This window comes from Ahaetulla prasina, chromosome 3, assembly GCF_028640845.1.
Source record: "Ahaetulla prasina isolate Xishuangbanna chromosome 3, ASM2864084v1, whole genome shotgun sequence".
Taxonomy (NCBI): Eukaryota; Metazoa; Chordata; class Lepidosauria; order Squamata; family Colubridae; genus Ahaetulla; species Ahaetulla prasina.
Genome location: NC_080541.1, coordinates 186,900,280 through 186,914,077, shown reverse-complemented (window position 1 = coordinate 186,914,077; position 13,798 = coordinate 186,900,280). Strand labels below are relative to the sequence as shown.

Here is a 13,798-nt window from a genome sequence, read left to right as displayed (position 1 = left end):
CATTTTGTGAAGAACCACCTCATATTTTTTTATTTAGAAAATTAATTAATTAATTTAATATTTTATTCACATATAAGTATTTTTGTTGCGATTTATAGTGTGGAAAAGATAAATGCTGATAAGAATATTTACATTTGTTGCATTTCTCCACTGATTGCATACATTTTTCTTTGAGTAAGTTGCACAAATGTCTTGTAGCATTATTCCTGAAGAGAAAAGATAACACTAACAACATTAGGTGCTATTATAGTTCCTTGCTTTACAAAGAAATTTCTTTACAGAGCAATTTAAAAATTCTGTAGTATCCTCACATGATTCTAATTAAAGTAAAAGACCTATTGCCTAACAAAGGGGAGGGAAAGATTTGTGTTGCTGGGCACAAATTTTTAAGAGCTTACTTGATTGTTTTAACAAAATGCTTTGTTATTCATAATGTAACTGTCATACAACCTTTCTCCATGGCTGAGAAGAAATGCACATGCTCTTCACCCATCCCTGAGCCAGGAGAAAACACTATTGATATTAAATTTGCTATTGTCTTTACCAAATTGTAGCCAACCCTCTATTGCTGTCAAATTCCTGGCCCATGGGCCAGATGCATCATGCACTGACCATGCCCATGCTCAGTTTAGTGAAGTGGGAAAAAGTCCCGATATGTCACATGATGCCATGACAATGTGAGTTTCACACCTCTGCTCTATTGCCTCTTTTCACAATCACTGCAAGTTTTCTCACTTCTATCCAATTGAAGGTGATACAAGTATAATAAAGGGTGATAAGGTGTAGCTTCCAGCTATCCCCGGTAATCTACTTTATCATTACAATAGTTAAAATCAGCTAAAGATTACCTCACTCATGGGCTATGCTAAGATGAAAACATTACTGGGATGCATCAAAAAATATGTTACCTGTGGATATGCTACCAAACTATGGATTTGGTGTCATAATTTGATGAAAGTAGAGAAAATGTTTAATTGGTTTGCTCCAGGAATAATGAATTATTTATATTAAAAAACCTGGCTGAGATAGGTGAGGTAGATGTTGGTCAAGTTGAAGATTTATCATTTCAAAACAATGGGTTGTCTTTGGCAAGATGGCAGCATACAAGCTTGAATGAACGAACGAATGAATGGATGGATGAATGAATAAAATCACCAAAATATATGTCAATAATTGCTGCAAGGTTGACTTTGGCTTGATTTCTGATACCATCTGGATACATCCATCTCTTTCCTTGATAACAATTTAACAATGGTATCCTTTCGTGAGGATTTTTTCTCACCATTTCAACTATCCCACAGCTCTAGGATTTCCTAATCATTTGAAAAATGTATAGTCCTCACACTTATGATAGTCCTTGCACTTATGACTATTGCACCATCCCCAGGTTAATTGATTGCAACTTTGACTCTTGGCAACTGGCTCGCATTTATAATCCATTGCAATGTCCTGTAGTATTGTGATCATGATTTGCGACATTTGAATGAGTTCGCACTTATGACTATAATGTTCCTTTACCGCAGTAATTCACTTAATGATCATCATAAAAATAGTACTAAAATTGGATCAGATTCAACTTACAACCACAATGATTTAGGACAAAAATTCCAGTTCTAATTGTGGTTTTAAGTCAAGGATTATCTGTACTATGAATATATTACTTAGCTTTGTTGTAATCAGCCAATGTCAGAAGGGTATTGCCGCTTGCTATAATCAACAATTTAAGTTCCATAATTTATTTTAATAATATTTTACTAATATTACTTACTCTTTTAGAAGTTCATTGTTTTCATGTATTTCATCTTCAAGTTTTAGGCTTAACTTTTCATTTTCAAACTAAATTCATAAAGATGCAAATGGTATGTTTTAGTCTGAGTAAATTGTGACTCCAAATATAAAAACATGGACTTTTCTTCATGACTGTGTTAATGTATATTTTTACAGTCCTGGGGTTGACAGAAAAGTATGCTAGTACAATTTGTGCTGCTCTGAAGAAAATCTTTATTTTTTCTTCCAACATAACATCCAAAACTACCACCAATTACTCTCCTTAATGAGTGGTAGTCCAGATTTTGTTATATGTGCAGAGTGCAAAGACTTTAGACAGCTTACAAGTTGCCTTAGTAACAGTTGCTGGCTTGGTGCTGTTTCATGCCAATAAGTAACTATCACTTGGACTACTTCTGAATACAGCTCTATTGCACAGGCATCAGGAAGAGGTTCCAAGGAGCAATGGAACATTCCTACTGCCTCAACTTTGCTTCTGAGCTATGCCTGTGACTTGTCAATCAGGCTGTAAATAGAAACGGCAGACTGTTATTACTTTTACTCCAGTTTCCAAATATTCCAAATCCATAAGTGTTGTTACAGTAGTGAAAGAGAATACTGGCAGTGAATAGCTATGGTTGTCAGCACTAGAAGTACCCTTTAAAAACAGAAATTACTTTGAGATATACAAACAGCACTCTCCAATCAGTAGAAAACCTGGATGTATATAACCCCCATAGGAAGAAACAAAAAAAAAACCCCTGTAAGGTATTCTTTTGGGGAAGAACCAGCAATACATAGCTGGCAGAACTCAGATCTTAGAATCCAGTACTAATCTTGTTTTAAATACAGTTCTAGTATTTAATATTAAATGCATTCATGGATACTCATCCCATTATTTCTTTTTGGGGTTAATCAGTACCTGAAAATTATTATCTTATGATTGACTTCTACAAGTTATTCTGATTCTTAATTTAATGCTATTTTAGCAAATATTCTGGGTGAATATAATAAAAAATATTCACATTTCTTTTCAACAAAACTTCTACTCTAAAAGTTTTTCCAGATTGTATAAAAATGATTGGAAAGTCCAAGAATGAAGTGTAATGAACACTCTAAATAATTTTATGATGTCATAACTATATACTCATCATATAATCATTTGTATTATTGTGTATCAATAATCTTATCATTATTTGCAAATTCTTGCATCACTGTTGTCTTATTTATCAGCAAGGAAATTATATTTCAAGCTACAATTACAATAAAAGCAAAGATAATTAGGAATGAGGAGTGGCCAATTCATGTCACTTACCAGCTCCTAGGATCCCACTGCAATGGCATGATAACATGACTTAAAAACTATCTTAATATAGCATAGATTTTAACCCAGCAAGAATGAAGTCATAACACCATGGTGAACTTAGAAATACTTTTTTTAAAAAGGGAGGGAGGGAGGGAGAGAGGGAGAGAGAGAATCATAATCCTCATAATCTTAAAAGCTTTAACCAAAAACTTTCTACTATTGACCTCACCCCATTCCTAAGAGGACCATAAGGGGCGTGCATAAGCGCACAAATGTGCCTACCATTCCTGTCCTATTGTTTTTCTTTTCTTCTATACCTTTATATACTATATAACCTTTCTGTATGATAGTTACATATATTGTTGTGACAAAATAAATAAATAAATAAATAAAATAGAATGAATGTATGTTAGTGTGAAATTGAGATAGCAGGATAAGGCCTGCAAACAAATGGATTATTTAAAAATTTTCTATGTTCATTCTTGGTAGTGAAGGGTGAGTCTTACAATCATTTTTCTATGAATTTTATAGAATCAAAAATATATATAACATAACATAACATAACATCAGAGTTGGAAGGGACCTTGGAGGCCTTCTAGTCCAACCCCCTGCCCAGGCAGGAAACCCTACACCATCTCAGTCAGATGGTTATCCAACATTTTCTTAAAAATTTCCAGTGTTGGAGCATTCACAACTTCTGAAGGCAAGTCGTTCCACTTATTAATTGTTCTAACTGTCAGGAAATATCCATGATCATATCCATGATCATATCCATGATCATACTGTCTTGACATGTGCAATCAGTAAAAACAGCTTTGACAAATCTCTAAACTTTTGAATGACTTAGGAAACAGAAAGATTATTGTCTATAATTACCCTAACATACAATGGAAAAATAATAAAACTTTCACAGAATTCTTCTTAAAATTGCATAACACCTTAAATGTTAAGTTTTTTTTAAAAATTACTTTACTTTATTACTTTATTTTGAAGTCCATTTCAAAATACAATAAACACTTGCCTGTAATTCCTGAATGGCTTTACGCAATGCTTCAATAATCTTTCTATTTTCTTGCATTTTTTTCTCTTTTTCCTTTAATTCATATTGTACACTGACTTTCCATCTCTTGATCTTTTCTGCTTCTTTGTAAAGCCTTGAATAAAGCTCATTCATTGTCTCCATATTCTACAAAAATAGGTTTCAATGTAATAAACATTAGTTAAGTACATGTTATCTCATTTTAGTACTCATATTTGCCATTAAACCTAGCCTTAGATATACTCAAAATATGCAATATAAAAAGAAGGGACTACAATATTATTAATAAAATAGTTTTCTCATCTCAGAAAAAGTTATCCAAAACTATTTAAATAATTAAGGACAATGCACTAACATGAAAAAAATGAGATGTCAGTAATTTTCTAAAGCTAATTATTTTTTTCTTGTAGGTGACTATTTCTTAATACTACCCTTCAGGAAATTGTATTTATTCCTTAACTGTATAAAAAGGTGATTTTCTGAAATCTAATAACAACAACAACAATAACAACAACAACAGAGTTGGAAGGGACCTTGGAGGCCTTCTAGTCCAACTCCCTGCCCATAACCATCTCAGACAGATGGTTATCCAACATTTTCTTAAAAATTTCCAGTGCTGGAGCATTCACAACTTCTGCAGGCAAGTCGTTCCAATTATTAATTGTTCTAACTGTCAGGAAATTTCTCCTTAGTTCTAAGTTGCTTCTTTCCTTGATCAGTTTCCACCCATTGCTTCTTGTTCTACCCTCAGATGCTTTGGAGAACAGCCCAACTCCCTTTTCTTTGTGGCAACCCCTGAGATATTGGAACACTGCTATCATGTCTCCCCTAGTCCTTCTTGATAGCAGTGTTCCAATATCTCAGGAGTTGCGAGATACTTACATGTATACTTCTACTTACATGTTTGTATCAAAAAATTATCACTGATCTAAAGCAGTTTAATTTTCAGTCTAAACTAAGTCTGAAGTTTTTATCAAAAAAACAAGCCTGATGCTATGAGCAGCTTTCTTTAAGGATGGCTAAATTTCATAATCCATGAAACTGTCACATGTTGTCATGGATAACTATTTAAAATTTAAAAAAATAATTAAAGTAAGTATAAATTTAGATCAGAGAAGCAAAATAAATGGTATACAGCCTTTGTTCTCATCCATATTTTTCAATACTTTTCCCTCAATAAAAGTTTTTTTTCTTTTCATGTAGTTTCAAAAGTATTGCTATACAATGGACAAAATCAGTAATATCTACATTATCTGCATGTAAGAATTAGCCAAATATTAAAAGGTCATTATTTTTCTCTAGAAAGAGGAAAATGCCTGAAGTTATAAAGAATCTAATAAACTTGACACATCTAAACCATGTATTACATATTAAACAATATTAAACCATATTAAACAATAAATGCTGCACAAAGTGTGAACTATTTCATACTGAGTGAAAAACACTTTAATAAGATCATAAAAGTGCAGATAAAGCTGTACAAGATTGCATCTTGCTAATACATTACCAGATAATTAATAAATACACCGATGAGCTATTTTATACACGAGTAAATAAGGTTCTGTATTTTGATAGGAATATTATTTTCATTTTGACATGGAATATATCCTGCTGATCTACAATAGTTACCCTTTTATTATCTCACAAACAATTATTAATAATCAACATAACCAAACTCCCAAATTAATACAATCCAAATTTTAATACAACTTTTATATTATATAATTAACTGACCTCTTGCTCTATGTCAGGCACAAGCTTTACTTTCTGTGGAGAAGGGTCTGTAAAATAAAACATTTTATTTTGACCATCCAGTATGAATATTCCTTTTTTGTAATAATTTTATTAAAGTTTACAGTTACAAAGATAAAAAATACAAACTAAAAAAATACAAAGAATAAAAAGTGGAAAGAGAAAATAAAGTATAGTAAAAAAAATGTGTATAAGAAAATAACTTCCCCCTTTATCATGACAAGTACAATTTCATTAACATCACCCCAATACTACAACAAAAGCTCCCTTCCTCCCATATCTCTATCGTTTCTTGAAACAATTCTTAAAACCTCATTTAATCCTAATTAACAAAGCCCATTAAGATTTTTTTACAAATAAAAAAAATTGCCTGAGATAACAGCACAACTATTTTAACCTTAATCAAATGAGCTTGTTATATTCTTTTACTTATAGCACAGTATTTTATCACTTTCTCTAAAAATACAGATTTCTTCTTCCCCATCTGATCTTTTATCTATAAATAAATATTTAAAATCTCGTCATTTGGTCCTGGTCAACAAAAATCCATTAAGATTTTACCAGAAACAACAAAGTATATACTTTAACCTTGATCAAATAAACCAACTTTATTTTCCTTTCCTTGTTTTTAAAATTTTATTTTTAATTCATTTAAACAGTGTCTCAGAATTCTATTTTTCTGTCTCCTCAAAGTCTTTCAAAACTTTTGTAAATCCAAAATGAAAGATATCTAAGTTATTCTTTTTTTATTTGTATATCAATTTTAATTAGTAAATCATTTGGCAGATTCATGCGTACATATATCCAGTGTAACATTTTTATTCATGTCATTCTTGTAACCTGTTATTTTTAAATCCATATTCAAATCAGCCTCAGTCTTGTCCAGTAAAGCATGCCTGCTTCTATAACCTCTTTTAAATCCAATTTTGTGATAACGATTTTAAGAGTAACTTCTGAGTGCATTGTTCCCAAATACTTTTCTCAAGCTAGAATAATCTGCTCCATTCTGTATTAGTGTATTCTGTATTAGATGGATAACTGATCACATCCATAATTAGGAAAAATAAGAAATCCCTCCTTCTACATTGAAAAACTGGTGGTGCTGGATGGGACCTGGAACTGCATGAAAAATCATTCAAAGGCTGATGTTGGTGATATGTTTTGAAACCTTCAAAATAAGAGTGGTAAGGACTTTTATGGTAAGATATCCATTGAAGAAGAAAGTGGGAATATTGGAATTGGCTATCTAAATGAGGTGACAGAAGAGACGCTCTAAATTGTGAGGGTATGTGGGTAGTTCCCTCACTTCAATTTAGCCACAAGTGAGAATAGTGCCATAAATTGATTTCAAACTGGATTGGTTGGTATTGTCAGTCCTTACAAGAAACACAGGTAAAGTCAAAAACTAAATACAGCAGGGATTCAAGAAAAGATCTTTATTATTATAGAATAAAATAACAAATTCCTGAAAGCCTTTCAGTTTTTATTTCATCTTATATTGAGCAAAAATGGTGAGGTGTTACTTTGAGTTTCGTAGGACTATATAATCTCATCTGAAACTCTCCCCACCCCCATTTATTAATTTTTTTTCCTTATTACCAAGGCCAGGTCTACAATTCTTCACAAGTATTAATTCAAAGTAGAATAGCTCTTGGAGTTTTGTAAAGTAAATACAGTAATATTTGCAATGTTATCTGGTATTGTTTTGATCTTTGGATCAATCTCCAATATTTCTGGCCTGGATCCATGGTCAATCTTACTCTTGAGCATTTCTGTCCATATCTCAATCTTCTTTTTTGTGGTAAAGCTTTGAGAAAATAGTGGAATAGAGGATGCTAGATAAAGTAGATTATCTAGATCGTGTTTTAGTAGAATCTTACTCTTTTGAGTACTCTTTGACAAACAGAAAAGTGCCACCAATCTTGAACAAGGCAATGGTCTAGCCCTTTTCTGAAGCAGCTATTCCAAGATTCAACACTATTAAACAATTTCTGTCCATATTCCAATCTTCCTTTTTGTGATAAGCTTTAGAGAAAGTAGTGGAATAGAGCAGGGGTCAACAACCTTTTGAACATCAGGGACCACTAAATTCATAATTTTAAATCCTGCAGACCACTAATACGATTTTTTAAAAAAGATAAATAGTATTTAGTCAATATTAAAAATTAAAAATTAAAATATTTTTTCTGCAGACCACCAAAATTTTCTCACAGACCACTGGTTGGTGACCACTGGAATAGAGGATGTTAGATAAAGGAGATTATCTGGATTCCTGTAGCTGTAGAATCTGAACATGACTTGAAAACAGTACTGCTTATTCTGATAGATGGCCATTGTTGAAATCTGAATGGAGCTATTATGCTCCTCCTCATACTTTCAGTCTTCTTAGCAGCATTCTATTCATCTAGAACATCTAAATATTTATGGTGCAAGGAATATCATTCTAAGGTAATTCTGTTCTTTCCTAAATTGATAGTTCCAACTGATAGTCATGGGGGAATTGCAACTGAGCCCATGATTGTCACAACACATAGCTCTTTCCTATACTATCTAACATTTACATGAAGCCACTGGTTTGAATTGAGACTCCATCAGTCTGGGCATGATAATGAGCTTTACATCTCCATCTCAAGATGGACTGAAAATCCTGTCAGGTATCTAGAAGCTATGAGGGACTGCATAGAATGAATCCTAGGAAAACAAAATTATTCATTGTACAATATCTTGACTGCCAATTTTGTTCTGTCTATTGTTCTAAATGGTCCATGGTGTGACATCACCAGATTTGTGATTTTGGAGTTTCCACTGGGCATGCCTCCTGCTAGAACAGCAAATGAAAGCAACAGCCAAGAAAGTATTTTCCCGATTTAGATGGATACACCTGATAGCAATAGCAATAGCAATAGCTCTTAGAATTATATACCACTCCACAGTGCTTTACAGCACTCTCTAAACGGTTTACAAATACCAGCATACTGCTCCTAACAATCTGGATCCTCATTTACTGGCCTCAGAAGGATGAAAGACTGAGTCAACCTTGAACTCCTGGCTATATTGCATTCTAACCACTGCACGACTACAGCTCCTATGTAGGTGTAGGTTACCTGAGCCAGAAAATCCTGGAAACAGTGACTCATATCCTTAACTACATATATTTACATTACGAATCATGTGCAAATCATTGTGGGTATAAAACACTATAATTAAGAAACTTACATGTAAGAAATACTATTGCAAGTTAGTGCAATCATTGTATTGATTGTCAATAGTTTATCAAATCCGATTCAAAATGCTGGTTTTAAATATATAAAATCTTACATGGCTCAGCCTTGGGTTACTTAGGAACTTCCTTATCCAGATAGATTATGTCTGTCTTTTATAATTATCAAAGACGAAATGTTAGGGGATGTGGACCTGAAGACAGATCTTCTCTGTTGAACTCCTCAAATTTTGGAATATCTTGTTCCCTCTTTAGCCTCTTTGCTATTGGCCTTTCTTATTTAAGATAAAATGTGAATTTTAGTAGTAATGTAGGGATACCATTTTTATTTGGAATTTTATTTGTCAATAATATTTTTTTTATTTAATTTTGTCACAACAGTATACATAAACATTGTCATAGTAAAAAAAACATATCATGAAATATATTTGTCAGGTTTGATATAGTGGATTTTTTTTAATATTCTGTTTTATGGATTTTATCAACTTTGTAAACACTCAGAATCATGATAAAAGGACAATATATGTATATCTAGTGTATTTAATGAATTAATGTAGTAAAATACTGAATAATACAGTACTACAGTATACATTATATACTATAGTATACATTTTCTTCTGGGCACGTTTATCTGGTTACCATAAACCATAAATGAAAAATAAAATGAAATATAGAATATAGAAATGCAATAGAAAAGCTATGAATTACATATATAAAACAGTAAAATTTTAAATCTAGCAATCCATCTTTTAACGTACCAATGACTTCTATAGGTTTTGAAACATTTTTCATCCTATAAGATGAGTTATAATAGTCTTCTGTTCTATTACTAAAATTCTGAAAAAAATTATGAAAATAGTAATATATTATAACATATTAACTCACAGATATAACACTTTGATAATGTATAAAGATGAAATTAAATTATGACTCATAATGAAAAAGTCAGTTAAAACTAATTATTCATTCACAGGACAAGCTTAGAACTATTAAAGTCTTAGAAAATGAAATAACAGATCTGGCTCCAATCTAATATTAAGTGTATTTAAGTTCATTGAAATAGCATACTAACTTTTCCACACCTCTGATCGATCTCTTATACACAACTCTCGATTGATCAACAAAGATCAGCAAATAGGATCTTTCTGAAGCGTAAAAAGACTTTCCAGTCTTTCCACCTTTCAGAAAGATTGCCAGAAAGCTAGCAAAAGCAGTGTTTCTAAAGCCTAGAAAATCTTAACTCACAGAGGGGAAAGAGACTGGCATACTGGGCTGGAAATCTTTGGGATCCAAGCTTCCTTTTTCCAATCCAGTGTGCTGGGTCTTTCTGATAAGCAGTTTTGGGTTATGAAAGAAAGAAATCAGTTTTGGGAACTGATTTAGATCTTCAATTTAGAACCAAACATTTAGTAATTGAATATGTTAATTTTAAAATCTGAAATGTTTTATTTCATTTCTAAAGTTGTAATACCCTGAATATTGAAATTATTATTTTTTAAATTAAAAAGTTTTTTTCTATTCGAATATATTCCAGTTTTTACAAGATAAAGTAACATTTTTCTGCATTTACTTAGGAAAAAAAGGATATATTCATATTTACCTGAAAGAAACCCTCATCCCGTGTACTTGACTGTGGTTTGACTGCAGACACCTGGGTATTACTCAGTCTTGGTGGTACAAACAATTTAAATTTAAAAGATTTCTCTTCTTCTTTCTCACTCTAAAAAGACACCAGGCTCAAATCTCAAAATAACATTTAGCAATGTTTTATGCTTTATTGCACATATTGATTGTATCAAGTTGCTTCTCTTTGCACTTTTTCATACTCTGCAGATCAGTGTTAGCTCTTATACAACCTACTACTTGATACCATAGTAGCCTAATACTACATAGTAGGCTAGCATTACTACTCTTAATAGTTGGATAAAAAAATAAGAAAATATATATTGCTTATGTTTAACAAGAAAAAAGCCAATTTCAATTAAATAAACTATTATTCATGAGGCAATGACATAGACTGGGATCAAACATATACATAGGAAACTTAGAACGTAAGATCATAGTAAGCTGCTTTTCTATGAGATACATACATTTAGCTATGAATGAGTATCTCCTCAGTTTAGAGCCTGTTTAGACAGCTTTTGAATTGCCTAAATATGTTTTAATTTCTTAATACGAAACATTTTTATTTCTAATCTAGTATTTTATTACACTGAATTTTTATTATTATAATTCAAGTTAAGAAAATTGTTGTTTACCATGGATGTTTTCATTGTTGATTTATTTTTGTAAACCATTGGAGTCTCTGCCAGATTCAGAAGCATACAAATGGAATAAATTAACAAACATAGAAATAAATGATAAAATGCTTATTTAGAATACTTTTCTGGATAAAGTTGATTTAATTTTGCACAGGTTCCATTACTATATATATGAAAAGTCTCCACATGATTGCTCTTTTTTTCTGGATATTTTAGTGAAGATTATTATGGTGGCAATAAAATAGAAAAGTGGGGGTAGAAATCCAAGGCCCTATCAGAAAAGGAGGGCTTTCAAATTTAGCAAGACTGATTTATGGTAAAGCAAAGAGAAAGAATATGCATAAGACCACAAAGTCTAAACATTATCTAGAGGGGAAAAAGCAATTCCAAATCTTATTTAAAATCAAAATATATGCTTTTGACTGAACTGTTAAGAAATAATGATGAACTTATAAAGTGTTTATTTCCTTAAAGTATAGTAACAGAACAGTAACTATAGTCACAGCTATTTACCTGTAAATGACTCCCAATTAATTCAGAAACATTTGTATCAATATGTTTAGAACATGTAAACAAATGTACTTCTTTTCTACTTGTCTATAATTCTCTCCTCTTGCTTTACTCTTTCTAAGACATGGGTTTCTAAATCAATTGTCAATCTCTCAGCATTTTGAAAAGCCCATCATCATCAAAAGAATAATGCTCAGGTAATACTTTAGTCTGAGACAGTGTGTCATTTGTCAACATTACTGATGAAATAAAGAACCAAACTTAACTAAATGAACGTTTTACATTTCAACGACAATGAATGCAAATGCAAATAGCACATAAATAACAAGTAATGCATGGATTTTTTTTAACTTGAAAGTTTATGCATTTCGCTATTAATTGGCATATTTAAATTACAATAGCGATCGAACATTTTTATTGTTAAACATTTCTTTTATAGTGCAATAGCATCTATAACCGAAAAGTTCTAAACAAAAATACTCTAGAATCATGCATAAAGATCACAGGCATAGGATCCCGTTCTCAGCCTCGACAAAATGATACTCAGGGACACATCGCACGTTAAGACAAGTGACCAAAGGAGGTTGCGGGGTGCTAAGAAAGCGGAATGAAAATACAGCCCTTAAGCCAGGAGAGCCGTGCGTGAATGAATCTTTACCTCAAACGGCAGCACTGAGCGTAGACCCCAAGCAGTCGAACAAATCTAAGAAGAAAAAGGCGGGAAATAAATCGATCCAGGGCCGTGTGCAAAAGCGCGAGCCGCAGATCGGCGGTTTAACGCCTTTTGCTTCAAGTTTATTCGGGGAGGGGGAGGAGGGTGGGGTTTCTGCCCAAAGATAAAAATTGATCGGTATCTCGTTAATCAGAGGTTCACCTGCCCGCCTCGCAGGTAATTCACTTTCCCGCGATCCTTTCCGAAGATTTGGACCCTCTTTCTTAGTTTGACCCTTTCGCTTCTCATCCAAGAAGCTTCTCATCCAAGAAGCGAAACGTCTTCAAAGAAAAGCCAGAAAGTTCAGTTGCCCTTTGACAACCATGTCAAACCATGACCTGGATGACTGAGACTCTCCATAGACAGTTGGACCTTCTTTCACGTTTTGTTGTTGAAGACAACGAAAGTGTTTACAAAACCTAAACTGAAAGCGTTGTAGCGAATTGGACTGAACAGTGATAAGAACTGGGGGGAAATACGTTAACAAATGAAAAGGAACTGTGGCTTCGCAAACAGATGACCGTCCCGGATTCAGTTTTAGAGAGCCGCTGATAGCTGGTTAGAGTAAATAAGCTTTCAGATGAGTACGGCTACTCAATATTCGCAAATGGTGTCAGGAAATCAATCACGGTTTCGCCATCCCTTGCATCTAGAAATGGAGCAAGCCGAATTCATTGACGCCGAATTGGGAAGCACTAGAGAATCTGCGCGTAGCAAAATCAGACAAGAGGATGTGCGGTGAATGTTTTTTCTACCAACAAAAAGAGGAATTAGGTGGTGCTTATTCGCAGAAATTTCAACTAGGAGCTAACGGAACCTCTGAATGTACCATCCAGTAGCAGCAATCTGTGCTACTTGGTCTATTTTATTTCTTCTAAATTTTGAAATAATGCAATATGACTTTAAATTAGAGGACTACCATTTCAAACGTGTGTAAATGTGTTTTAGAAATAAAGATTTCTGACCCAATTAAGCATGTAAAATCAGTTAATTTGCTGCAAAAAATCAGAGTGATAGTGCATTTATTAGACTTAAATATATACCTGAAAAATATTGCACTAAACAAAATTAAAAAAGATTTATATTCAGATGTCATCTACACAATATTGTTTTAGATATGAATAATAATTCTTAAATGCAAAGATAATATATCAATATAAAATACAGCAGAACTTTAAGATATATATCTTTAAAGTTACAATAATAGAAATTAATAGGAAGCTTTTTTAAT

General features: G+C 32.6%; 1 protein-coding gene across 1 annotated transcript in view; it reads right to left on the bottom strand.

Moving 5' to 3' along the window:
- The window catches only part of SYCP1 (synaptonemal complex protein 1), an 83,842-nt gene extending 72,485 nt beyond the window's left edge, over positions 1-11,357 (bottom strand). The window contains exons 1-8 of the mRNA XM_058176686.1: positions 11,343-11,357; positions 10,685-10,804; positions 9,843-9,921; positions 7,539-7,699; positions 4,095-4,259; positions 2,324-2,425; positions 1,769-1,836; positions 133-206 (exon numbers count right to left, since the gene is read on the bottom strand). Of these exons, the coding sequence (XP_058032669.1) occupies positions 133-206; positions 1,769-1,836; positions 2,324-2,425; positions 4,095-4,259; positions 7,539-7,699; positions 9,843-9,921; positions 10,685-10,804; positions 11,343-11,357 (784 nt within the window). The remainder of the gene's footprint in view (positions 1-132; positions 207-1,768; positions 1,837-2,323; positions 2,426-4,094; positions 4,260-7,538; positions 7,700-9,842; positions 9,922-10,684; positions 10,805-11,342) is intronic.
- Between the last annotated feature and the right edge of the window lie 2,441 nt (positions 11,358-13,798).